The 26,922-nt window shown below is 41.2% G+C and overlaps 1 protein-coding gene across 5 annotated transcripts; it reads left to right on the forward strand.

Moving 5' to 3' along the window:
* The first annotated feature begins 15 nt into the window (after positions 1 to 15).
* On the forward strand, positions 16 to 23,026 carry LOC144115157 (uncharacterized). Of its 5 annotated transcripts, XM_077649334.1 has the most exons (11): positions 16 to 262; positions 1,949 to 1,997; positions 3,968 to 4,076; positions 5,275 to 5,451; positions 6,000 to 6,116; positions 7,016 to 7,291; positions 8,745 to 8,886; positions 17,093 to 17,229; positions 21,634 to 21,659; positions 21,731 to 21,827; positions 22,625 to 22,752. In XM_077649334.1, exons 5-10 carry the CDS (start codon positions 6,039 to 6,041, stop codon positions 21,807 to 21,809), a joined length of 738 nt encoding a protein of 245 aa, XP_077505460.1. In that variant the 5' UTR covers positions 16 to 262; positions 1,949 to 1,997; positions 3,968 to 4,076; positions 5,275 to 5,451; positions 6,000 to 6,038; the 3' UTR covers positions 21,810 to 21,827; positions 22,625 to 22,752. The 5 variants fall into 5 exon arrangements, with proteins under 5 accessions (XP_077505460.1, XP_077505458.1, XP_077505461.1 ...); XM_077649332.1 differs by lacking the exons at positions 21,634 to 21,659; positions 21,731 to 21,827 and adding an exon at positions 3,472 to 3,518 and having other exon boundaries at positions 22,625 to 23,026; XM_077649335.1 differs by lacking the exon at positions 21,731 to 21,827 and having other exon boundaries at positions 22,625 to 22,765.
* Positions 23,027 to 26,922: the final 3,896 nt, after the last annotated feature.

Below are 26,922 nucleotides of genomic sequence, written 5' to 3' on the forward strand. Positions count from 1 at the left end.
GTTCTGTGTGAGAATGAACTCATGTTAAAGAGGAGCATGCTGGAGGATTCGAGGCATTTGATAAAAAGGCTGCAGTATTTACTGAACTTCTTTGAAAGCATAAACCAAGAGTGGGAAACTCGGAGCCCTCTTTTAGCTTGTCTCAAAAATCTGATTGAGTGGTGGGTCACTGCAGAAGCTAACGTGCCTGCTGAACATGATGAAGAGGCAGTTATCAGCGATGTTGAAACATTTCTCAGGCAAGTTGCTTCAACTAGTTCAGGTAAGCAGTCATGCCATTTTCTCACTCTTGCAAATCATAAAAGTGATACAAACAGCAAATTTTTTTTACCTTTCTCATACTGCAGCATATACTCACATTGGTCACAAGAGAGAATGTGCCATTTGGAGTACTTTGCTGATAATGGGGGCTTTTTTAGTGTGGTTTCTGTTTACGAAACCTCCAAGCCTAGTGAATTGAACATCATCATGACATCTCTAAATGTGTGCAAAAATCTTTTGCAGAAAATTAAATCTATATCTGACACTGCAGATTTACTTTGCTTGATGCAGAAGTATCTGTAGATTTATAAGCATTCTTAAGTATCATGAGAATTAAATTTTTCATGGAGCTAAAATAAATGCTGCAATTCTTATCTGCACAGGCAAGAAACAGCCAATTTCTGTACTGCATGTTTGGTTACTAGTCGCTGTTTGAACATGGTAAATAGACAATGCCTTGTGCTCTGCAGTAAGGTGAAAGTGATTTGCGCAATATGTGTGTGAAGTTTGCATTCCTTTGTTGCTAATCGTAATGTTTATCATTAGTTTGGTTGCTGCTGTGGCTGCTAAGTGAACCTTAAACTTAAATGTGTAAAGACACCATATTTTTGTGTTTTTTTTCTTTGGAATGGTGCACAAGACAATAGTGTACATGAGCCATAACGTGGAATTCATCTATGCCAGCTAAATTATCATTTTTTTCTCGTGCCTTTTCAGTTTCGATTTCAACAGCCAAATATTGAGTATGCCGTCATAGATTATTTGAGGTTACTTGAGTCATGCAAAAACTGGGATATAACTTCTGCTTGTTCATTTTTTATGATTCAACTCTTGGGCTTGCGTGAGAGTAGGTGGGAATTAAAATGACAAAGCAGTGACTATACTGCAGCTTTTGTATGCCTCACATGACCTCAAATCTCGTCTGTGATGTCACAGTCATCGTTCGGCTCAGAAATCGAAACTGGAACAGCATGACAGAAAAAAATTCAGTTATAAATTATTTACCGCTTGTTCACGCAAGCCACATATGGCTGTCTGTTTTCTAATGTGCTGTGCATTATTTCAAAGACAGAACACACAACTAAAATTTGATGTCTCCACTTCTTTAACGGAAGTTTTGTCTTGTACTTGTGTTATTGTAGCTTCATCTTTACCAGGAGTTATTAGACAGCTGATTGCTTTGTCAGTTAGCCAGACAATTACAGCTTGGGCCAAAGTTTTGGCCCTTATTTTGTTTTGTTAATAAATCTCACACACTGCTTTGTCAACCAGTGTGTTAGCATTTGAATGAATGGATAATATGATATTCTATTTTAGTTGTTTTTTTTTTGGCAGTTCAAGAGTATTTTGTTCTTGGATTAACTGGCATCACTGTGAAATTTAATTCCTTGCCAAACCTTTGATCTAGCAGCATTCCTTCTTTTATTACTGAGAAGGGTTCTTTCATAGCCATATGCTGATTCCCAGTGCTTTATGTATGCAGTAGCCACTGTTGCTGGGAAAAGGAACAGTCCATATAGTGATGTGCACATGGGTGCCATCCAGCCATACTAACATTTCCACACAATAAAAACTGCTTACCATTTGAAATGTAAGAGTATATACTCTGCTGGGGAAGTTGAATTATTTAAAGATATTCTGATACAAGCTTCTTTATATTGGTGGTATGTTTCCTCCTGAATTTTAGAATTCATCATCTGGATTTTGAGCCATGACAACTGCCTGAAGCATCAATGGTAATTAGACTTAAATGTATTAAAAAATGTATTAAAGCTAGATGTAGATATTGAATGTAGCTTCTGTCATGTTGTACTTCTTGAATACAGTGATAAGTATTTTATGCTAATCTTCAAAAGAGAAAAAGATTGAAAGAATGCTGAAATGCATTTTGTGATTATGGTTGCATTGTGTAGAACGATCCATATTGAACACTATAATGAAACCATATGTTTGGACTCAAGGGCTTTCACTTGACAATTAAGTGTACAAATAGAGAAAACCCTTGGTGACATCATAGGCACCCACATGAGCTATTTGATATAGTAGATCACAAAGATCACATTTCATTTTCATCATGTAGGTTTATGTATTCTGGCCTAACCAGTGGGTCATGCCATTTGCTCAGTCAGAAAGATTAAGCCAGGCCATATGAATGGCTTCCAGTGCAATAAATTCCACCCAGAAATTTGCTTATCACTGTTTCTGCAATGATGAAGCTATTTGATATTCTAATTTTAATGGGGATGAGAATCTTATAATTTTTTTATTTATGACAGGATTCTTATTATTGTCACTCTTTAAGTGTTCTTTCTTATGTAGAGTCCAAATATGTAATTGGAGTGTAAAGAAGAAGATGACAAAGACAAAACAGATGACTTGTGACAACAAAGAAGATGGTCCTGCGTGTCAGGCCTACCTACCTACCTACCCACATGTGTCTGTGCCCGACCTGGTTGCCCTCGGACTGTTCTCGCCTCTGCTCCCGTCCTCCCAGCTTTTTTCAATAAACCCCCGCCTTACAGGAGTTTGAATAGTACAATTGCAGTTTGAGTTGTATGCAGTTCTGTGAATTTAATACGGCTCTTCGTTACTGGCCATTAGCCAAAAATTGTTTATAAATTATTTTAAATATTTACAGAACTGAATAACCCAAGATGTGTGGGGTGATGCTGTTTTTACACCAGCCTCAGTCATAATACACTGGTAAAAAAGATCTACGAATAGAACGTACAGAACTGGTTGGCTGGTGCTCGGCTGCCGGCCCGAAGGACGCGGGTTCGATCCCGGCCGCAGCGGTCGAATTTCGATGGAGGCGAAATTCTAGAGGCCCGTGTGCTGTGCGATGTCAGTGCACGTAAAAGAACCCCAAGTGGTCGAAATTTCCGGCGCCCTTCACTACGGCGTCCCTCATAGCCTGAGTCGCTTTGGGACGTTAAATCCCCCACAAACCCATAAACCGATAAAACTGGTTGGCTGGTGATTAAGGAAAGTAACTGAATAAATTTAATGCACAGTGTGAGAGCCAGTGAAAATAGCATCACAGCACAACTCTACTCTGCCTGAATAAATGATGCCAAGCTCATTTCAGTTGCCCCAGGCCAGCCAGAGAAAAAGCCTGTAAGGCAGAGAGAGTATTTGTTAAATTACAAACGGCGGTAAAGAGGCTTGAAGGCTGTGTGCATTTTCATGTGCGCATTTTCCTGTGCGCAGGAAACGCCTGTAGCTTTGGCTGTGCTGTTGGGATGACATCTTGAGAGGTTGGTCAAATGGCTGCGCTTATGTGGGTGCCAATGTTTAATTAGTACTCCTTTATTACAAAACTACTCCACCTTGGGGGATTCCCCTAAACATTTGACTAATAGTTCGAAGTATATTTATTATGAAAAAATTTTCTTCCAAAAACCGAGCTTCTTCACAATTCTTTTGCGATCTCAAGACCCACATCCCTTTTTAATGTGAGCACTGTGTATTTAATCATTTTATATTTTTGTGTCTTGCTTGCATGATGTCACAAGAAAGGGTAGACATGCATGTGTCTTAACTTTGCTAACAGCCACAAGTTTCTTGGGCTGTGAACTCAAGTGTATATGCAGAAAAATTGGTAGTAAAATTTTGTGTTAGGAATACTATGGTTTTAAAGCTTATATTTGCATTATAAAGTATATTTATATATTTGCATTTTAAAGTATGTTCATATTTCTTCCAGGAGCTGTGATAAACTGAACAACCATTTGAACTTGTTGAGCCACCCAGAGCTATTTCCTCATCTGTGCCAAGTTGCCCTGCGTGAAACTGCGAATGACTGTGTGAAGAAGGTACCACATGGAATTATTTCCTTGAGGCTTATTATCTCTGTGGGATTTTGTTGTGGCCTGTGGATCCTCAACTTGATGTACTGGATTTGTACAGCTCTTACATGATTGTAAATGGTTGTAACAAAATATTGGAGGATACGTAGTAGTTACAGAGCTTGGGAGGCTATCGATCTTGTAATACCCAGACCTTGAAAATGTTGGCTGAAAGTTCTAAACCTCTAGCATCCTGCCATCAGTGATTCTTAGATTATACAAATGCAGAAAACTGTTGAACATATTGACAAAGTAATGCCATGGTGTAACTAAATTTGGGGAAGTGTGTTTTCAAACAGCTTGTAGACACACTTTTTACATGTAGTGAATCAGCATCAGATACCAGAATCTCAGCACATTTTGCACTACAGCAGTAGGACTTCTAAAATTTAGAGTTGTTTCACTGTTTACTTTTTTAGGTTCCAGGTTTACTTTTTATAGCGAGTCTTTTTGCGGTGTACACTGTGTGCTTGTGGCAGCTAGTACTGTGTAAATGCCCTGAGCAGTATGCTGGTAATTTTGTATTGCGTGATACAAATATTTGATATTCTCAACTGTGGCAATAAGAAAATGAATGATTTTTCTGTCTTTTGTACAGTGTGCAAAAGTGATTACGGAGTTGAGATTGGTAGCATTACTTTAAAGCATTGGTAGCATTTTATTAAAGTAATTAGTGTAATAAAAACACAATTTGTGAATAGACAAAGCACTGCAAAATATGATGCATAGCCATGTCAAGTGTCCTGCTTCTATTCCTTTGAAGTAGAAGGGTGACTGGTTTTGATGCATGCTGTTTCCATTTCGGCATGCATGTGTGGGGGCATACATGTGTATATATGACAGAAAAGAAAAAAAGAACCATTATTAATTTGTGAACCATGTGGCTGCTTGCTTTCACCTGTGACAAGTAAGCCTCATTGTTCTTGACTGCAGTCTGAGTGGATGTCAGTAGGCAAGGTTGCTATGCACAGGGGTGTAACAAGCAATTATTTTCCCTAAGACAGTTGTGGATATTTTTGTGTTTGTTTTTGTGCATGCATGTTTATATGCATCCTTGCCATAATAATGGAGGAGCAGCTGCTGTGCTGAAGAACTGGGAGCTACATGCAAAGGCAAGCATCAAATAATGGTCATAAATGTATTGTTTTTATGTTACTATTTTCAGCTGGTGCTCAAGACCTGCTGTGCAGCGCCTCCAAAGTTGCAAGAAGCAATGTTGTTTTATACGATGCATTTAGATAGCTTCAGTCATCTCCCTACGCTGAAGTTGGCTGACTTTGAAAGCCGACTTACTGGAAAACTGAACCTCATCTGTGATACTGACTTTGGACACAGTTCATAGGTGATACTCCTTTTACTTTGTTGGGCAAACCTTGATAAAAGAGACATTTAATGGAAGTGATAAGAGAGGGAAGCTAGAGACCAGATGTGCTGCTATGGCAAAAAAAAAAAAAACGAAAAAAAGTATTGTCCTGATCAGACCATGATGATGCTACTATGAGATATAAAGATGCAGCTTGGATGTAATGCTACGGGCAGTGAAGTATGCTTGCAATGTTTTACGCTTTTACACAATTAAAAAATATGACGAAAGCATCTAATATCATAAAGCTGTATCTTGCATCTTAGGTGATGTCTGGAAAGTATAGCCATGCTGAATACTCTGTCATTATCTTTTTGGTCGTTCGTGTGGTGTTAAGTGTTTATTCGTGCTCATTTTTGTGTGCACGCGCACAGATGAATTAACCAACATGTCTGGTTATACAGAAGGTTTACATTTATGCATGTGCTTTTGTCACAGAAAAGAAGCCTTTGTGCTTAGTGTAATTTTGTCGAAGTTGCCAATTAAAGCTATGGCATTTTTCTTTTTATGTCATGAAAAATACTAAGAGCACTGAGCAGGTGTTGAGTGATTTTGCCAGCCTATGCATGGAGTCTCCCGTGGAAGTCATTGAAGGCCTTGTTGACTTGGCTGTTACTAATGGATTCACCACCGCAGTTGCAGAGGTGAGTCTTGCCCATAGCTAACCCTGGACATAAGCAGACTCTTAGTGAGCCGAGCTTTGGGCCAATTGTTGTAAATGTGCCTACCTATGGGGCAGGATTTGTTTGGTATTTTTGTGATGCAGTGTACAGAAAAAAGAAATTCTGCTTAAAATGATATATACTTTCTTCCTGCTTCTGGGCATGAAGCATTTAAAAAAAAAAGATCTTGAAGAACTATTAAAGTTGCTTGTGAAGGATGTTAGTTGATAGCAGTATGGACATGGTTTTAGAGGCAGCAACAGGGCTATGTGATGCCACTGGCACTGAGTTCATTATTTCAATCCTTGGAGGAGAATAAGGCTGCTGAAGGGTTTGCAGGAAACATCAAGCCAGTGTCATTTTACGGCATTGTACCTGTTTGTGAAGTAGGGCCAATCAAAGGCTACTGAATAAAGCACATAGAACTAACATGTGTGACACTTTATTTTTTGGTACACTAAAGATTAGTATGCCTTTTTTTTCTGCTGTTATCTTTTCCTTGTAATGCTAATATGTTATTGTTTCTGGCTACTGCTATTTAAATGCAGTTGGTGTGTGATGTTCGATATTTCTGTGAAGTAGACATTTGATAAGCTAGGAAAGTTTTCAGAGTTCTCCCAGAATTTGTCTTGAAGGTATTCAGCTACATTTCAGGCCTCGAGACTGTAGTGGAATCTTAGCCTTAGCTTTCGGCATGGGATGTACCTCATCTGAAGTTACATTGCCTTGATATATTATAAGAGCCCATGAAATAGATCCTGATGTGTAATACTTAATATCTACATTTAAAATGGCATGAACTTTGCAAGCTCACTTCATAGGTTGTGAACACATTGGGGATCTTAACATCGCTTGATGACATCTACCACCGTTTTTTGCAGCTGCTAGTGCACCTTGGAGTTGTTTGCAAATATAAAAAGTGTCCTGAAGCTGAACAAGATGTGCTGGGAAGCTTTCTTTTGGAAACATTTGAAAACCTTGTCGACACCATGACATCAAAACACCATAACAATTACGTGCACTTGATTGAAGAACTGGTGAAGTGCAGCAACATTGTGAATTGTGATTGGTTGCTAATTCGAATTATACGCTATATTGAACTGGCTGGTGCCAGTGATCCACACCCAGAAGACTTCTTTTCTGTTCGTGTGTTCATGGTAAGAACAAATCACTTCCTTTTTGAACCTTTTGTGACAAGATTTAAGTGCATTTGTGCTTCTTTGAGTGTTACAGCTGTGTTGTGCTTTTTAAAAAAATATTGTCTGCCATGTAAAACTTATTTCAAAGTAATAAAAATTGCACACATTTTGTAATGGTGTTTTGGTGATGTATTTTAACATGAAGTAATTAACTCTGCTCATTGTGTTGGGACTTCTGCTAGGTACGGGAAACAATGTCATTGTTACTTTCTTACCAGAGGAAAAAGAGCAGCTTCAGAGTGGTGTGCGCAAGAATTTATTGAGATGTAAATATATGCATTTCGGCTTATTGTAGGATACCAAAACGTAGGTGAAGGAACTACCTTTTCGAGGATTTACGAAAGAAAACGGGATAGTTGAAGCATATAAAAGAAACTCTTTGGTTGGCAGATTTATGGTAGCCCAAAAGTTTGAAACCAAGCATCAGTTTAAGGAGCCAAAAATTTATAGTAAAAAAAATGTACAGTATACATTTGGTAGCTTATACTGCAGTAAAACCCTTGGTTAAAAGTCTCCCAATTTTGAACCAAGAAAAGAAAAGTTAGCCCGTATAACCACGATGCGGTTCTGTAAAGAAGTCCCTGAAGGCTGTTGCTGGCTTCGTGTTCAGCTATGCACATTTCATAGCATAGCTTGAAAATTGGATGCTTCTCCATGACCTGAGACATGCTTAAGCTTGTCATGGGTCAACTGAGGCTCTCTGTCTCGGACATCGATGTCACGATATTACTTAATGGTTTTCATCTCCGCACCTATAACTTTCACTTTCATCAAAGAACTCTTCAAAGAACGATGCAGTAAAATTGCAAGATGAGAACCGTTTTCGAGCGCTGTTTGCATGAAACAAGGGTGTCTTGCTTGATATGATTGAATTGCGCTGAGAACTTTCATAGAGAGGCTTAAAAAATTTTAAGCTGTGTTGCGGAAGATAAGAAAACCAAACCTGAAACTGTAGTATATTTTTTCAGCCATGCACAAGACAGTGTTGCACGACCAGAAATGGCTGCAGGCGTGTTAATGGACTGTTTCTTGCCATTGATCAAAGTGATGGATTTGAATAGGTGAGGTAAGCTGGGTGGCTCTGAGCCGGAGTTCCCAGGTTCGAACCTGGCCCCAGCTGCTGCGTTTCAATGGAGGCAAAACGCAAAAGGCACCCTTGTGCTGTGCCATGTCAGTGCATGTTAAAGATCCTCACCCGGAGCCCTCCACTATGACACCTTTTTTCTTCCTTTGTTCTCTCACTCCCTCCTTTATCCCTTCCCTTACAGCACTGTTCAGGTGTCCACTGAGATGCGAGACCGATGCTGTGCCATTTCCTTTCCTCAAAAACCAAAACCAGTACATGGATCTTTAGTTTTGTGTGACAGTTGTGATGACTGTTTTGGAGCAATACATGCCATTTACTTTTCAGGCCATTGCACCAAAGATGTCCAAGCACTATATTGTTCCCATGGCTCAAATGCTGGTCCAGATGCTTGACAAGGCTTGTTTGGAACTCAATGGTGCTAGGAAAGAGAAAGTGCTTCGTTTCTTCCAAGCCTATGTAGATATAGGTAAATATAGGTTGAGGTTGCTTGGGCCTGCAAAGTTTTTTTTTTTGTTGTTGCTCTGACTGAATTTTTGCAAGGATTTTACCTTTCCACTTTTTGTCAGTGGCATGGAATTAGTGAAAAATTGGTCTTGTGAGCAGTATGCACTGTCACACAGATCAAACTGATATTCACGTGCTGCTGTATGTGCTGAAAATTGCATCCAGAGATTCTTGCATTATGGTAGTGTGGTTTTTATTAATATTTACGATCTAGCATAAACACCAGACTTTGTCTGAAGTGTTTTGTTGACACTTTTATACAGTCTCCAATGGTGTATTTATTGACTAACTCCAGTGAGCTTGCAAAATTTGGCGTCTGCAAATTGTTCTAAATTTTCAGTGATCAGTGAATTGCAAAAAATTGATGCAAAAAAAGTCATTTACAGTAGTTCATTATCAATAGCAGAAATGATTGTAATTAACCAGTTTGGCTGTTTTTCATGCATGCCTTCCAAAACCTTAATTTTTGGAAATGAAAATTTAATTTTGTGCAGATTTCAAACTCACCAGCATATTTACATGATATGTCATGGAGGTGCCTCACAATGTGTGGCAGTGTCTGTCCAGAATGCAAAAGCAGTCATCACAGCTGTTTCCTCATTTTGCTAGTATAGCAGTCTGATGGCATTTGCTTTCTGCATGCGAGCTATTAGTGGTTCATGTGCTGTTGAGCATGGAGCAAGAGAGTGAGTCTTTCAACTAAAGCTTCTTTTAGAACATGGAGCAAGAGAGTGAATTTTCCAACTAAAGCTTCTTTTATTCATGCTTTCTCTTGGCAAATGATAGCTGGACTACATAAGGGGTTAACCTGTTGTGTGGCATTGGCCTGAGCTGTGCAGCTATAAAATGCCTCTTTAAAAAGTATCCTGAACGTGAAGTCTTTTGGTGGGGCAGCATTTTTATTTTTATATTGTATTTTGGGGGACACTTGTGCAATATCTACAAGTACTTTTTCAGATTTTAAATTTCACTAAGTGCTGTCACACAGTCAAATTTTTAGGATTTTCATTCATTACTTTGGAAATGACAGTGAAAGATTGCATCCAAACTTATATTCCCATTTTGAATTGCCATCTCAAGTGGCATTGTACCAGTCTGTGCTAATATTTCTAAGAACTTGATTTATGTTGACTGATTGATGTACAGCTGTCTTATCACTTAAGGGCACACTGAAGGCAACTTCATACAAATATTGTTCTAGATGGTCGGTAGTGGACATACGTAGTAAGCTAGTAGGCCAGCCAGATTTTAAAAACTTGTTTGATTTTAATGGAGTCAAAAATTACCCATGTTTGAATTAACATGGCCCAACCGTACATGAGAAGTGGTGGCACTGAGGACAACTCCATCGAGTTGCTGCTGGCGCATTGCATTTTATGTTGAGCGTGGCTGTATAGTTTCGTCCACTATGCGTGCAACACTCCATATGAGGATCACTTTCCCTCATTAAACAGTGGCAGCCCATTGATGGTGAAAAATTGGGCATTTGGCTGCCATTCAGAAGGGTAGGGCTTCCTGTAGTGTGTGTCACAGTGCACTTCATTGTTATAAAGCACAGACCAGATGATATATGATCCATAGCGCAGCAACAAAACAGGGGACAAACACAAGCGCTAAACTTCCACTACGGCTTTATTTGGTGCACACAGAATTTATACATGAAGTAAAGAACGATACCAGTCAGATTAGACAAGATACTTTGTGAACAAAGCTTAAAAATCACATGCAATACATTTCACCGGTTGGCATACTGCTCCGAGGCTAAAAATGCCATATCTTTCTTTGTCAGCGACAATGACGGACTGCTGACGCAGCTTTCAGGTCCAGCTCTTTCGATTGCGGCAGCCTCGATAATTTCCCTTGTTAATCTATCGGCATTTCTGCCTATCACCTCGCATTCTTTAAAACCTCGCATTCTTTATATGTCTGCACCAGAAAAACTGTCCCGCATTTGCAAGGCCACCTGTCCTGACAGCAGGCTTCAGAATAGTTGCACGATTCGGCATAGAAACCCTTTCATGCAGTGTACTGAAGATATAGTCTACAGTATCCCGCTTTCATGCGGCAAGGCATACATTGGGCAGTCAGGCAGATGCCTTAATGAGTGGTTAAGCGAGCACCATAGGGAAGTTAGGGATGGCGGTTCCAGCAATTTGGCACGGCACTGTCGTGCTCATAAATGCAAGCCTGGTTTTAAAGAATGCGAGGTGATTGGCAGAAATGCGGATAGATTAACAAGGGAAATTATCGAGGCTGCCGCAATCGAAAGAGCTGGACCTGAAAGCTGCGTCAGCAGTCCGTCATTGTCGCTGACAAAGAAAGATATGGCATTTTTAGCCTCGGAGCAGTATGCCAACCGATGAAATGTATTGCATGTGATTTTTAAGCTTTGTTCACAAAGTATCTTGTCTAATCTGACTAGTATCGTTCTTTACTTCATGTATAAATTCTTTGTGCACCAAATAAAGCTGTAGTGGAAGTTTAGCACTTGTGTTTGTCCCCTGTTTTGTTGCTGCGCTATGGATCATAACGCATACCCACTAGCCCGAACCATCACCTTGTTAACCAGATGATAGTTGCTGCTGGCATGTTGCAGGCCATATTAGACACAGATGCATGTGTGGTTGTTTCAAGGGGCACTGAAAGGGGCTCTAATAAAGTTCCTAGTATGGCTGGGATGTTAAAGCACTCCTCTTAACGAATACTGTCCAGCAAGAAATTTTCTAATGCGCTTTGTAGAAGCTGAGTTATCTGCAGTCAAAATTTGAATTTTAGCGTCTTCTCGCTTTTCCCTCTCATCTCGACACTTTTTGCACGCTGGAAGGTCAGTGCTGCTCCGCCGGCCCCACCTTCGGGGGAGGGCTTCCTGGCCCGCCAGAGCTATGCGCCTGATTGGCCGCGGCCTTGGTAGCTGCCTGACGTCTGAAAGAATCTAACCAGTAGCCACCTCTCAAGATGTATGCGTAGATGCGAGAAACGAAGGAGGGTGCGAGCATGAAAAAGTCGCCGGGAAGGGCTCACCAACTTTCGCGCGTGATTGTGGGTCCTCTGCTGCGTGTAGAGGTGTATTATTTGGATGAGGTTATCTTGACAACACAATGCAGTGAATAAGCGAGTTGGTGTGCTTTCCTCGGAAGGTGTTTCAGAGCCCCTTTAAAGGGGCACTGAGGTTAACTTCATCAGGTTTTTGTTCTTAGTAAAACCCAGTAGCCAAACCTGTAATTGTTTTGTTTGTTTGTTTGCCAGCAGACAGATGCTTTCATTGCTGACAAATGCGGAATTACAAGTTGGAATATTTTTTTTGTTTGCATCTCTCCGTTTCAAACTTGTGACGGTGATGCAGGTGTCGCAGATCTGCCTCGCTTAACCTTCCGCATCTAGTTTTGCTCTTGTATTCTTTGTGTGATAAAAGTGCTCTAAAGGAGTGATGTATAAGTTATCACAGTAGTTGGGTGTGTAATCTTTAGTTTTCTGTTCACTTCAACAGATTTCCACCTTTTGTCACTGCTGTGTACTTGTGGAAATAGCCAGTGGTGGTAATGCTTCCTTTATTTTTTGTTTTTATTTAGCTTATAAGAGCTCTGTTTTCTGTGGAAGTAGCTTCTTTATAATTAGAACATGATAATCCACCAACCTAGGCCTATTTCAGTTTGTCCTCTATGTCCCTTTTAAGTGGCCTTTACCTTCTTGAGCAGGTATGCCTGCTCATATGCCTGCTGGTCTGCATATAGCCTCCTGTCTTTACAGCCAAATGAGCCATTGATAGAAGCTTTATTTTGAACCCTGGTGCGATAAATGTTACTATAACTGCATGTGATTCGTAATGTAATGGATGGACTTGCCCATATGTCAGAACAGTATCAACCAAAAAATAGCTGTAGATGGGAGGTTGGTCATTTATTGTCAAGTAAAAATGATGAACAGCTATTAAAAGCAAGTGTATACCAACCTGCATAATGTGTAGCTCGGTGGAAGAAAAGCTGAAGGCTTATGTTATTTAAAAACTGAATCTTATTAATTCAGGCTTAGGATCCACATTTCAGATTGTAACTTTTTCAGAGAAGTCTATAGTTTGGGATTCTAATCAATGTAATTGTGTAATGAGTGCTATGCATTGTCATTCTATGTAAGAGATGCTAATATATGTGGATATATGTGAGCTTGTGCTGCTATAGCACTGGCTGAAACATGACTAAGCCAGTATTGGACTCCTATTGGTCAGTATTGGGAAGCTATGACACTTTAGCCTTTGAATTGCAGCAGATAGTATGGCTTTGCATTCATTTATGTGAGTTGGCACGTTACAAACTTTGATCATTTTATGCAGTTTTTATGTGACTGCGGCTTTTAATATATATGCGCTTGAGTTACCACAAGTAATTAAGCATTAAATGCTTTTTTTTGATGAATGTTGTCATGAACATCGAGACATACGAAACACCAGCCATTTGCAATTGTAATAGCTTCGGTCATATGTCACCTTCCTGATTCACAGTGTACTACTTGGTGTGCATTATTTACTAGCATAAGACAATATGCACTAGATCTATATTAATAAACGCTGACAAATAAGAGCCCGACTACACTGGGTCAGGCATTACAAAAAGCCATGCAAGTCCCATTTGGGCATCTGGGAAGGAGTTCAAAGTTAAGAGAGGCACTCAGTGTCTGGTTTGCATCAGGTCTTTACAAGGCAGTCTTTTCGAGCGCTAGCTTTTAACCCTTTCCAGCCGAAATTAAGACTGTTCAGTATAAAATATTGGTATCCAGAGACTAGAACGTGTAGGAAGATAATTGTAAAAGATCAGGAAATCGAAGTTTCGTCGGTTCTTTATAAGTTTTTTTGCATGATTCCAAATGGAATCAGTTGGACTTAGTGGGTGTGAATGGTTAGTTTTGTGATTTCTTTAAAAATTTAATTAAATATCAACTGCTTTGAAACTACGCTTGTCTCTGCTGAAGAAGAGGATGCCACAGTTCTTACCAAGAATATGTGAGAATGACATGACCCACATCTTGTACCTCTGTTGTTTTTTCATTGTGTGCGGGCCAGTGGGCGGTCCTATGCAAGCAGAATTTTTGGGTTGGTTGAATACAAGCACTGGTACTTTTCAGAGATGCCACATAAGAGGCAGGGCAACTGCACTCCCAGTATCCAGATGTCCAGCCTCGAGTTCACAGCATCTACCTTACTGCACTGACTAAAAATCTGTAATGCGAAATTCTCAAATTGTATCAATGCAGAAGCATTTGAGGCATTCGTACTGTGAAGGTGCTCCTTGTAATGGGGGTTCCTATTCATGATGTCTGCCTTGTTCAGCAGTATCATACTGCATTCACCGCAATAGAGATTTTTCTGTGTTGTCTTTTTGGGTCGCTCAACATGAACTGTTGTTTGAGTTGGTCGGATTTTTGGTGGTTAAAATCTGTATGGCTTTCAACCTTCGACGTAGTTGCACTACTGTTTGGTTCTGCATCATCCTGCAGTTTTAGTTTTAATGCGACGGCGTTAAGGGCCCCGTGTCGCAGAAAAGCCGGTGTCGTCGGCGGCGTTGGCCGTGAGCGAAAAATCCCTCCTCTCCCTCCTCCTCGCAATGTACGCCACTGCCCTAACAGATAACGCGCGATGGCAGCGCCTCCCGCTCGTCTCGTTCGGGTGCAGTGTGGCCGTGCGGGCACTCAGGAATCACGCAGTGAGCGGCGAACAACGCAGCGCACATCCAAAGCGCGTTCACCACAAAGCTTGTGGCTTGCCGGCCATTCGTTCGACACGGAAGCTATGCTGGCGTTCGTGGTATCGGGTTTGTCTAGAACAATGGGCCGACGAACTACGACTGCAACTTGAGTCCTGCATGTTTCAGCAAGGCGCCTGGCAGCGCTTCTACGTGCTTTGCCACTCCGCACGTCTGTTTCACCGTACGTAGCAGAGCAATTTGTCTAACAGGCAAGGCGTTGCGCCGAACGGGCAGTGGTGTTCAGTGAACTCCCTGGCAGTGCTGCAACACGTTGTCGCGTTCCACTCTCAAAGGCAAAGCTTAAGCATCCTCCAATTTTTTATACCATGGGCGATATTCCATAAAGGTTCAATGCTTTGGTGTTATGCTTTGTGTTTCGGTTGCTGACCTGCGTGCGATGAATGCTAGATCTTCATCGGATGAATCATCACCTCAACATGTGTTGTGGGCTGCTCTTGAAACTTCTTCCTTTCCACATGAAAAGTGCTTGTGTTGAATGCAGACATCTTCTTAGGAGGAAAAAACGTTCATTGTTACACATAGACTGCGGGAGAGGTGATTATTACGTGACACAACCAGTCAGAGGTAAATCAAATACGACCGCGCTGCTTATTCTACAATAGGACCTCCAGGTCCCAATGATTCGATTTGGAATAATTATTATTTATGAAATACTTTAGCGCTGGTAAATGTGTTTTGCTGAAAGAATTTATTCCGAAGGAATAATATGAGGGTTACTCTAAAACAAAAATGGTTTTCTGTGACGTGGTACCAGGCGATGGTGACAGCAAAGTGTATGCTGTTTTTTACTTCCCTTTCTTACCTACGATTTTATGTCGATCAGGTGAAAGGCTGCAAACATATGTCGATGAATTGCTAAATGTCAGAACTACAGCGAAAACAGTAGGACTTTCCTGCTCAGTTCAAGACTGATGGCCTTTAGAGACGGTGAGCACTTCTTGACTTAGGTTAAGTGAACATGGCTTCGATACAGTCTCCTACATTGCGTTGCATATGGACGCTGCATGCCAAAATTTCTGTTAACTCTTAAGGTCTGCTTTAAAGGTATGATGCAAAAGGTAATGGGTTAATGCCCATATATGCAGAGTTTGTAATTTTTTACTTATCATTCTGCAGTTCTCTACTTAACATTCTGCAATTCTCTATTTAACATTCATAGATCCTTGGGAGTCATCATACCACTTCTGGCGTAGTGGTGCAGCAGTTAAGCTATGCGCCACTGCCCTGCGACGGCAGGTGCTGCCACTGGTGCTAGTTGTGTGATCCAGGTTGCTCTTCTTGAGCAACCTCTTTCTATCGCTCATTTTTTCACTGCCACCTGCCACAGTGCAGTTTGTTCACAATCCGGTGGGCAGGTTGTGATGATGCCGCAAGGTTACATGACCTAGGTGGCCCATCTGCCTCCTAGGTTTGAGGATTTGTCGTGGATTTTTCGCTCATGGTTAATGACGCCGACGCTGATGCCATCGCTGCCGGATTTTCTGCTGCATGAGCTCCTTAACGCTAGCGCATTAAAAACAGAGACAACACCACAATGCCAAAAAGAAATTTTGGCATGTAGTGTCTGTATGCGATGCAGTGCGTAAAGAAGATTTTGGGTTAAAGCCGTGTTCGCTTGACCTAGTTTGTGAGACGCTAATGCTGTGCCCACTTCTCCGGGCTGTCACTTCTTGAGTCTTGTGGCCTGAACTCATGGCATGGCATTGTAACCCGGGAAAGGTGTAATGACACGCCTCCCATGGCAGATGATAGGATCCTCAAGTTTCGACCTGTGAGACAGAAGCCATGCGTGAAAGGTGCATAAATCGAATTTGTGATTTATGCAAAGCTGCAAATTGCAAAACCATGAATAAGAGAAGCACAATGGGAAACTAGCTAGTGCTCATCATGCACATTTCTACAAATGTGTAATCGCCATATATACATTTTTTTCTTGCCATCAGTACATATTTTTCAAAAGTTTTTCCTTTGCCAGAGCATAGCTATAGACCCTATTCACTTTGAGATTTGGCAGGTGGCAGGAGGCTCCTGTATGGGAACGCTGTACCCTACCAGCCACCATCGGATTTTCCAGAAAGCAGGATTGTCTCGCTTATGTGGCTGTGACGTGATGCGACCACCATGTTATTGCGTGCCATGGTTGCTTGCATAGGCATGCCGGTCAATTGGCGTCACATGAATAAGCTCCATAGTTGCTGTAAACTAGTCTAATGCATTTCACAGTGGCATGCTGAAAATTCATTTTGCATGAACTTGTGCAGACTAAATTGCATAGCCTTTGTGGCCTTTTTGTGTGTGTGTGAGAGAGAGAGAGAGAGAGAGCATGCTTGAGCATTTTTGCAAGCACTTATTCTTCTGTGCTTTGCTGTATAGCAAATATTTTTATCATGGTGCCTGTTGTCTTCCAAACAGGTGCAGTGACTGTTCATAATTTCAGTGGAGAATTGGTGCTGCTTGATGCTGAGCAGTGGAGAAATGAGTGTGAGCATATTGCTGCTCAGTTTCCTCAGCCCTCCCTGCGTGACCTTCTGATGCCATATTTCTGCCTTGTAAGTGGCCTGATAAGAATGGCACTTCATTTCTGCTTTCATGTTTGTTGAGAAAAGTGTGTAACTGTGTGTAAGAGGTGCTTTTTTGCAAAGTCACTTTCTGATTAATGTGCAGTGGGTAAGATGAAAACTGTCTTTTATTGATAAGTATTTGGTTTGTGGGACAAATGAGCTGCAGAAGCTTCGTGTGGCATGTATTGGTAACAAGCATTTCTAGTGCTACAGTTCATGAGTTGCACTTTCATCTTTATTTCGCTGTTACAAACTTATTAAGGTTTAATTGCAATGAGTCATTATTCATAATAGCTCAATTCTTATACTGTTAAAATTATGAGATGCAGTCTCCATAATCATAGTACTGCCATTTTATTAAGTATTGGTTATATAAACTTTTCACCTTCCAGCTTATTTGGATATTATAAAGTGTAATGTATTGTTCGAGTTTGCCCTAAATGTTGACAGAAATGGTAGCTTGGTTGTTTGCCCTTTGAAATGTTTTTTATTTGACACCTCCTGTACCTATATCGACATGCTTGTACAAATCAATTACATTACATGTGATCCGCAACGTTTCCGACTATTGGGCACCAGCATACCACAACATGGTATCAAAAATCAAATTTTTGGGGTCGTCATTTTTGTTTCTATTGTTGTATTTGATAGTGTTCAGTACACAAGAGATAGTAGAGCTTACGAAGGAACGAACGAAGCCGTAACTGTCTCACTTGGGCTGGATGCCTGAACTAGATGTCATGAAAGAATCAGTAAAGGGGGTGAAAGATAGGAGGGATTGCGAATGCCAGGAAAGTGCCTTAACACTGTGTTTCCAAATATTTTCTCTCTCCTGTCTTTCATACCCTCCATCTGCAGCACATTTAGTAAAATTTGAACATCCACAAACTGTGCCCATAATTCTATTTTTCTGAAGGCTGGTGTAAGACCAACTTTTCAGCATCTCATTCACTCCAAAAAACAATCTTAATCATTTATGTGCGAGTAGCATTTTGCTCCCCTGCACATGCTGTCGGCCAGTTGCAGCTGTTGTCACTTGCTTTATCTGGACTTCTGTCCTGTGTTTTACTCTTTTGTGCATGCACACAGGCTCTTAACAGTAGTGTAATGCAGCGCATCATTGCCAGCAGGTTGTTCCTATGCTTCTATAATTAAGCAAGGGTGGAAAATGACAAGTGGCATTGATTGAAGAAAAGTTGAGAAACCATGCTTTGAACAACCTCAGTGTCATTGTCATCACACAATGACAGCTGAGTCTTTTTTTATTTGTTGGTGGCATTTTGTTGGAGATGTTAGGCCTGATTTGTTCACTGTGCTTTTCAGTTTTTTGTATGCATTTTGCATTTCCTGTTTTTGCAAGCATGAAAATCAATTGAGCATTACAAAAGTGGGCACATTAGTGTTGGGCAATTGTGGTACTTGATTCACATGATTAAAAATCAGTGCTGTGCACTTGTCAAGACAAAAAAATGTGATACTCATGTTGGGGTACATGGGTTAACTGAGATGACGCTGGCTTTTCACCTTATTGTGGCCTTTTCGATGGCAGACAGCACTCAAAGAGTCTGCATCAAAGTAGTGTCCTTGCTCCTCACCTAGACAGTTGCTTCGTCACCAGCATGTATAGGTTACCAAACCTTCAAGTATGTGAGGTTTTTGGGCAGAAAATGTGCTGTCATGTTAAGAATTCTTATTTTTCATGACATGGTGCTTAAGGGTTGTTTTGGATACACAAAGTTAGCTGCAACAGGTACTATAATTGTTGTTTAAAGGGCCCCTGAGCAGAATTGGAAGTTTCAAATAAACAAATTCTGTAGATAGTTCAGACCGTTATGATAGTTTCTGCAAAATATTAGAGCCATGTGTGCTCTGAAAGGCGGTAGAAATTCAAATCAAAACTTGTTTGTACTCTCTCTCTACAAAGCCAGTCTTCTTGTCCACCCTGCTGGCATCCAAGGGGTGCTTATGATTGCACAGCCACTAAACATTTCATTGGTCTTTTGTTCTGATTCACGGGTGAGTGGCGGACAACATCATGCCGTCTTCTAATTAATCCCGATCTTTATCATCATATCATTATTTGCATGCGAGAAAAACTATAGATTTTACTTTCTTACCATATGGTCCATTTGTGTCTCTGTGTGGTCTCGCTGCTGTGCTGTTTGTTTATTGTTTACATAGTTCATTTCTATTTTAGCACACTCATGGATGCACACACACAGTCTACTCATAAAGCTGCTTCCACATTGCTGTCACTCGGCCCTCCTGTGTTGATAATTGTGTTCCATGCATAGCGTGGCACTCCACATTCTGATGCCTCTAGGCAACAGGTGCATACCAGGAAGTGCATGGAAGCACTACCGTTATTATATGCCGCATAAAAAAAAAGCATACACAATGGCAAGGCAAGGCTGTGACATAGGCACCTGACATACTCTGTGGCTCCTCCTAAAGCAAGTGAGGAAGGGAAATTTTGCTTGGTAAGGCTAGTCACCAGGGTGGGTGAGAGGCAGAGCATCAGAGAAGGCTGGGCATAGAGAAGCATGGTTGAAATTGCTTGATTTGCAACAGCTGCGACCCTGCTGCTAATGCGACTTAAAAAAAAAAGTTCTAGGGGCAATGCCTGAGAGACACTGGTATATAGTGAATTTTCAGTCAGGCGTAGTCAGAGGCCTTTTAATTGCACAATACTTTGGTGCCTTTTAGCGAGTGTTGCATCAGCCACTAAAGGTGACATTCTGGCAGGAGTTTTTCTCTCTTTATAGGAAGCATATAATAAGCACGCTCCTTGCTTTCTCCAAGCAGATTTTGGGACTGTGTTTTCGAAAAACAGAGCACTAATGAATGAGAACCACCTTGAGTCAGTGGTCCGCCTTACATGACACTCTAGTGTAGGTGCAATAATAAAACTGAAATTCGAGCCGGCGCGGTGGCTCAGTGCTTACGGGGGTAGGCTGCTGACCTGCGAGATGTGGATTCGATCCAGGGTATGACAGCCGCACTTCAATACAGGCGAAATGCTAGAGGCCCATGTACTGTGCGACGTCAGTGCACATTAAAAAACCCCAGGTGGTCGAAATTATCTGGAGCTCTCCACTATGGCACCCCTCATAGTCTATTTGGGATGTTGGCCCCCATAAAAACCCAAAAATGAAATTCGAGTGTCCTTTCAATGCATCCTTGATGGTGTAAAATTTATGATTTCATTTTGGGAAGTAGTTGGTTAATGTTGTTTTAAAACCCAACAAGAAACCATCCTGAAGGGGATCGAAAATTGGTTTCAAATATGTGGAGTTTGAAGTAAGAGGTACCTTTCGAGGGCACCTGATGTTGACAGGACCAAAGCGTCAGTTCAAATACACCAGAAGTTTGAATTAAGCGAGTTTGAATTGATGAGGTTTTACTTTATATGGGCTTCTATTGGAGGAACATGTTCCTTGAAATTTTTATGGATGTGTCTAAAAGTAATATACACTACTTTTCTGTACCAAGAACTGTCCACAGTCTTGCCAAATTTTGCACCTTTCTGATGAAAATATTAAGTTCACAATGGTGCGGTTCAAACATTTTGGAATTCATGCTTGATCCTCATTTTTTGTGGGTGTGGTGGAAGCAGTGGAAAGAGGAAAAACATGCAAGTAGACAGCAAGAAGTCAGAAGTCAGGCGATGATGTACAGCAGCAGTTTTATTACAGTCTTTACACATGTTTCATTATGCTTACCAATGAGGAGAGGTTGGCTGCGAAGGAGTCAAAACACCATAGTTGCTCATGAAAAACAAGTGCAGTCCCATTGTGCTTGCCATGCAGCACATTACTACAACAAATATTCATTAGAATGCCACTTCTGTTTTCCTTCATTGCCTTCTGCGTTCACCTCGCTTTACCTCATTAAGAAGATTAGTTGTCATAGGTGTAGTCATGACCACAGTCATGGCAAATGTACAGTTGACAGTAAAAGTTTATGGGAGGAATGTTCTCGGAAACAGATTTGTTATAGCGCTGCCTCTTGGTCCACTGGCCTGGTATTAATACCAGCGGATGAAGCACACAAGTCCTATCATTTGTGCAGGCATTTTAGGTGATTGGCTTGCATGACGACCCCAGAATAATGATTTTTTTGCAAACCTGTGTCCCATAAACCTTTGCTGCTAACTATACCCCATGGCTTGGCAACAAGTGGCCGTGATATAGCGAACAGCTTTTATCAAGGTCTTCTTTACATGACTTCACTCATTCAAAGTCAGTCAATACCCTTCATACACTTGATCTTTCATTGCTGGAATTTTTTAAGAACTTTTTTTTAAAGATATAAATGAAACAACCTTCTTTTGTGCTTTTTAAATGTCTGAGTTGTTTGATTTAGTGGGAAAAACCACTATTCTATTTTCAGTGGCTTGCAGGGGCTACATCTGAGGAGTGAGTAATATCAGCTCATCTCAAGACAGCATTAAGTATAGATATGGGTCCAGATGTGTCTGTTGTTGCAGTTCTGCAACAACTTTTGATGTGCCTGCCTCATTGGGTGCAAGACCTACATTGCTGTTGGCAACTGGAGCTCCCTGTTGATTCGCTAACACTCTTCTGGTGAGCTTGTATATATATATATATATATATATATAAAGGAAGCCAACAGTCACCGAAATCAAGGTGCATAGGGGAATGTTTCTTTTTTTTTAATATCTAGTGCCAATCAATTAGTTTTTTTTAAAAGAAAATTACTTATAAAGCAGCAGAAAAAACAACCATGCCGCCGGTGGGATCCGAACCCACGACCTCCAAATATCGCGTCCGGTGCTCTTACCAACTGAGCTATGGCGACGGCTGTCCAATCTGCTGCTTTCGTGGGTATTTATGTTTTGCGTGTAAGTGAACCTTGTGAGTGTTCACCAGCGCCACCCTCGTCCATAGCGGTGGACGTAGCACGTCCTGTAATACCGCAAGTGTGACGTAGAGCGTCATCTAACGGCAAGGGCGGAAACTGTGCGAGAGCCCTCTTATGCTACCTATGGCATATACACACATGCATGCACGCACGCACGCACGCGCGCACACACACACACACACGCATGCACGCACGCACGCACGCGCGCGCACACACACACACGCACGCACACACACACACACCATGTTTTGCAGCATTGCTAGAGCTACTGCCATACTTCATGCAGTTCTTAATTCTGAAATAAAATCAAGAACTTGGCCCCGGGATGTGAGGAAACAAGGCTGGGAGAGAAGATTACTTTTATTGTTTTGGCTGTACAGTACTTTGTGCGTTGCTGTGCACTAAACACAGTGAGAAGGATTGGATGTGACTTGCTTATGTGAAGCAGAAACTGCAGAAATGCCAAACAGTTGCATCAAATTTCATTACTTGCTTTTAGGATTGTCTGAAGGCCACCGATGACCTCTCGGAGGAGGACCTTCAGGACATTCTCGTGGTGCTGATGTTTGGCCTGACCTCACTGCCTGGCCAGTGTTTTAGCCAACAGCTATTGCTCCTTGTTGATGTAACCCAGCGGATGAAAACATCTGAACTGAAAGAAGAGCTTGTCGTCCTACTTCAGGAAGCTCTTTTGATGAAATGCAGTGAAGATGGTGCTGTGCTAAACCTTGTACAGGCAGCACTGCGCAAGCTGGGTGCACACCGTGCCAGTCAGGCAGATGTGTAGCAATGCTACGGCAGTGTGTTATGCTCTGTATTGAGAATGCCGTATCCACAACTGTGTATTGGGGCACATGATCCGTAACATTACAAATAAAACTGTTATTTATTTATTTATTCATTATTTATTTGTGCTATTTACGATAAAAATAATCCGAACCATAAAAAATTTTGGCCAAATTGACCATTTTATTTGCCGCATCCCCCCTTAAACTGCACTGCATGTCCACTTGGCAACAACGCTTGCTAAAACCGGGGCAGTTACAGACATGCATTGATAAAAATTCAATGAGGAGGGGGTTCAGTGATGACGCACACAAATGAATATTCAGAATTGCATTAATATCTAGGAAAAATGGCACACATGTCAACATTGATTTGAAGGCTGTTGTCTCCATGTTCAACTTGGAGAATACACATGGGAGCTGCTGGGTAAGAACGTTGGTGCAATCTTTTGTTACTTGCTTGCATCTTTAGTAGATTTCTTGAGCCAGCTTGTCTGGATGCTTTAAATGCACTGACTATTTAAGAAGGTCTGTGGCCCTTTGGCCTCCGCTTTTGCAGCTGGTGAATGTACGTGTACTACAAATGCAGAAGATAAAGGTAACAGCTGTAGTGACAATTATCCTTTTTTAATTGTTGCAGCATAAAGTATTGCAGAGGTTTCATGTGATCAGCATTGTTTTTTAATGAGATAAACTTTTATATGTGAAGCTATGTTAGAACAGATCTGCCATGTTACTAGTGTTGCATCAATCTCCGCTCCATCAGTCAATTAAGTGCATTTCAAGAATTTTCTGCAAAATACTCGGGTATTTTATCAGAATATTAGGACTACAGAAGAAATTTTCATCTCTCCAGCTAAAATAAAATTGAAATCACTGAAACAGGCGCACTGCTTGTGTAGTGGGAGCACCAGCCTCGCATGCAGGATGTACTGGAGTGAATCTTGGTACCACCAGGAACCCGCCAGCTATTTAATGGATAGGGGTGCCCACCTGCTAGATGCTTAGCTTTCCAAGGGCCACAGTGCTTGGAAAGGGTGTCACATGGGCCTTTATCCCAACTGCTGTCCCATTCAAAGACTCCTCTTCTAGGCCAATCAGTGGTGTTTTCAAAAGGGACGCAAGTTTGGATACAGGCACTAGTCAAACCTATGAGCATCTCAAGGTCAAGGGGATGCCTGTACCCACTGGAAAGAAAGGCGTCAGTGGGTTGTCAGTGATACCGGGCTTCAAATTTGCAAGACGAGCACTGCAGTGGACCGATTTGTGCATTTAATTTAGTGATACCTACTATATGCAAGGCTTTCTCTGGATAAATGGCTTTAGCATCACGTTATGTCACAAATGACAAGGTGTTGAAGAGCAGGCACTCTCGAGAATGCTGTGTGTGGTCATGTGGTCCGTGTGGGCCTGGCAGTGGGTGCACTTATGACGGCAGACGTGGTGAGCTATCATTGCCGCTTCTTGATGTAAGGGAGAGGGTGAAAGGTCTAGGATTTTTTTGTGTGATTTATATTGACTTTGGAGGGTAGCTGTAACTTATGCTTCACTTTCTAATCATGTTAGGTGTTCACAGGGGTTACTGCAAACATGCAGACACTTCCCATTTTAGTGAACTACTGCATGAGCAACACTGACCAAAGTATTCGCAGAGATTACTGTGTATGTTTCATGTCAAAATGTAGACAGCATAGTTAGTTTCCTGCAGTGGACATCATATTTCAGCTTAACAAGTAGAAGTCGGGGTGTCGTGTCAGGAGAACATGGAGGGAACTGAACTGCGCCGCTTTTTCCTGTCCAGCATCCTGGTAAGGCATTGTAAAGACGACCTTGACTTCCTATTGCTACTGTGGTGATGTGTCCCATTGCAGAATGTAGAACTGTTGATTCATGCAAAATACATTAACAGCTGGTAAAATTGATGGGTGAAGCATATTGAGGTATGTTACTGACTACCTTTTCAGAAGAGAATGGTTAAGTTGAACCCGTCAGTGGAAATCTCATACTTGACATTGAGTCCCTGTAAAATCAAGTAAATAGTTATAATTCACTATCATTCGGCTTAAATTGTGCTTCATCAGGCCAAACAATCTCATCTGCAAACTTGTCTTTCTTTTGCTAGGTGTTGAAACCATTTGCAGTACTGCATTCTTTATCAGGGTTATCTTCATTCATGGAATGAAACTCTCTCCGGAATAAAACTGAAAAGTTCGCAGTGAGCTTATTAAAATGTGTGTTGTATGCTTGACCTGCTGAACCCCGTCTTTTGAGAATATTGCTTGATGGGCAGTTGCAGTAAATGTATAAACTGTTTCAATGCTCAGTCCTCCCTTCTACTCAGCACACATTATACAATCTGCTTCTAAGTTGTTGTTACAGTATAGCGCACTTGTAACACTTGTAATGGATGCATGTATAACAAACACTTATTAATGCCGCTGCTCCTACTAAAGCAATAGCTGGTCACTGCTCAACAAATGCGGCATCCGGAAAAAAAAAGGCAGGTGTCGTAAACCCAAAATTAACCAAAGCAGCGCGTTAAACTTCATGGTTAGCCTGCTTTTGTTCCGCAAATAAAAGTGACCTTCGAACGCTTGACTAACATGTTAGGCCTTAACAACTCGGTCGCAAAGCACCCCCAAATGACAGAGTGAAAAGAACGCACTCCTCATAGTGCCAATTGAGCTGTTGATTTCAACGTATGCACTCTTCGCGTTCTCTTTTCACTGGGAAGAAACGCGAAGAGGCTCCAGCTGTTACAAAAATTTCCCTGGATAGATGGTGACTTGCGTATATTGTGTAAAAAGCAGTCGGTATGCAATAAAGCCCTTTAGTCCACTTACTGTGAACTTCATGATTTAATGAATGGATACCATATGATGTTCATGTTTGTTGTAAGCAGGTTCGACTGTGAAGCTTTTCAGGCATGCTAAAAGTTTTGTTGTCATTGCCATTGGTTTGAACTGCCAGTAGCAAAATTTGCATGCATTCTGAAATCACCAGAACGTCATAACTGTGCTGCTCAAAAGTTAATTGCTATTCTGCCATTTAGTGGTACACAGCCTTTACGGCCATTTGATGGTTTCAGCAGTGGTGTCTATTGGCTTCTTCAAATGTCATTGTATTGCACTTTACTGCCAATATTTAGTCCAGATTTCAATAAAGCCTAGGCCATTATTAACAAATGTGTGCATTATTGTGTATACAAGGTGTACAATGCAACATTAGCCAGTGATTTATTGCGAACTGGTAAACATTACAAAAATATTCTATTATGGAGCATGCAGGTACATGTACCTACTTCACAATAGTATAATTATTTACTAATGAATAACTATTGGACTGCTGGAAATATGTGAAAAGGACGTTAAAAAAGTCTATACTGTGTCGGAAACCCCCACGAATATATGATATCTGTGAATATAGTTTGGTTTATGGGGGCTTAATGTCCCAAAGCAACTCGGGCTATAGAGGATGCCGTAGTGAAGGGCTCCGGAAATTTTGACCATGTGGGGTTCTTTAACATGCACTGGCATCACAGAGTGCACTGGCCTCTAGAATTTCGCCTCCATCGAAATTCGACCGCTGCGGCCGGGATAGAACCTGTGTCTTTAGGGTCAGCAGCCGAGCATCACAACCACTGAGCCATCGTTACAGCTGTGAATACGAGATTGTGCCATGTGCATACTTCGTGCAGCTCAGAAGACAATAAGACTGTTATGAGAGAACAATCACTTTGTGATGAGACAACCGGAAAGCTGAAAGACAAGGTTGTGGCCTATTGCATGTGCCGACGACGACTGTGGCTGTGCAAATTTAATGGGTACACCATTTTTTCAGCCTGAAGGGCAGAGCTACCAGGCACTGGATATCTGATACCAGTGCTCCTACAACAGATATTTCAGATTTTGCACATTTTGTTCAGAGAATTTCACGATGAAGCTGCAGTTATGAAAATCCTGGTTGTTTATGATGTTTCACAAATCTCTAGTAGTTTAAAAAGTGACTAATT

This window comes from Amblyomma americanum, chromosome 1, assembly GCF_052857255.1.
Source record: "Amblyomma americanum isolate KBUSLIRL-KWMA chromosome 1, ASM5285725v1, whole genome shotgun sequence".
NCBI classification, from domain to species: domain Eukaryota; kingdom Metazoa; phylum Arthropoda; class Arachnida; order Ixodida; family Ixodidae; genus Amblyomma; species Amblyomma americanum.

Bases quoted from the DNA above. Each gene is read 5' to 3' on its own strand.
- LOC144115157 (XM_077649332.1), top strand. From the start codon at position 6,039: ATGGAGTCTCCCGTGGAAGTCATTGAAGGCCTTGTTGACTTGGCTGTT. The intron at 6,117-7,015 runs GTGAGTCTTGCC...CGTTTTTTGCAG, and splicing joins TCACCACCGCAGTTGCAGAG to CTGCTAGTGCACCTTGGAGT. The intron at 17,230-22,624 runs GTAAGTGGCCTG...ACTTGCTTTTAG, and splicing joins TGATGCCATATTTCTGCCTT to GATTGTCTGAAGGCCACCGA.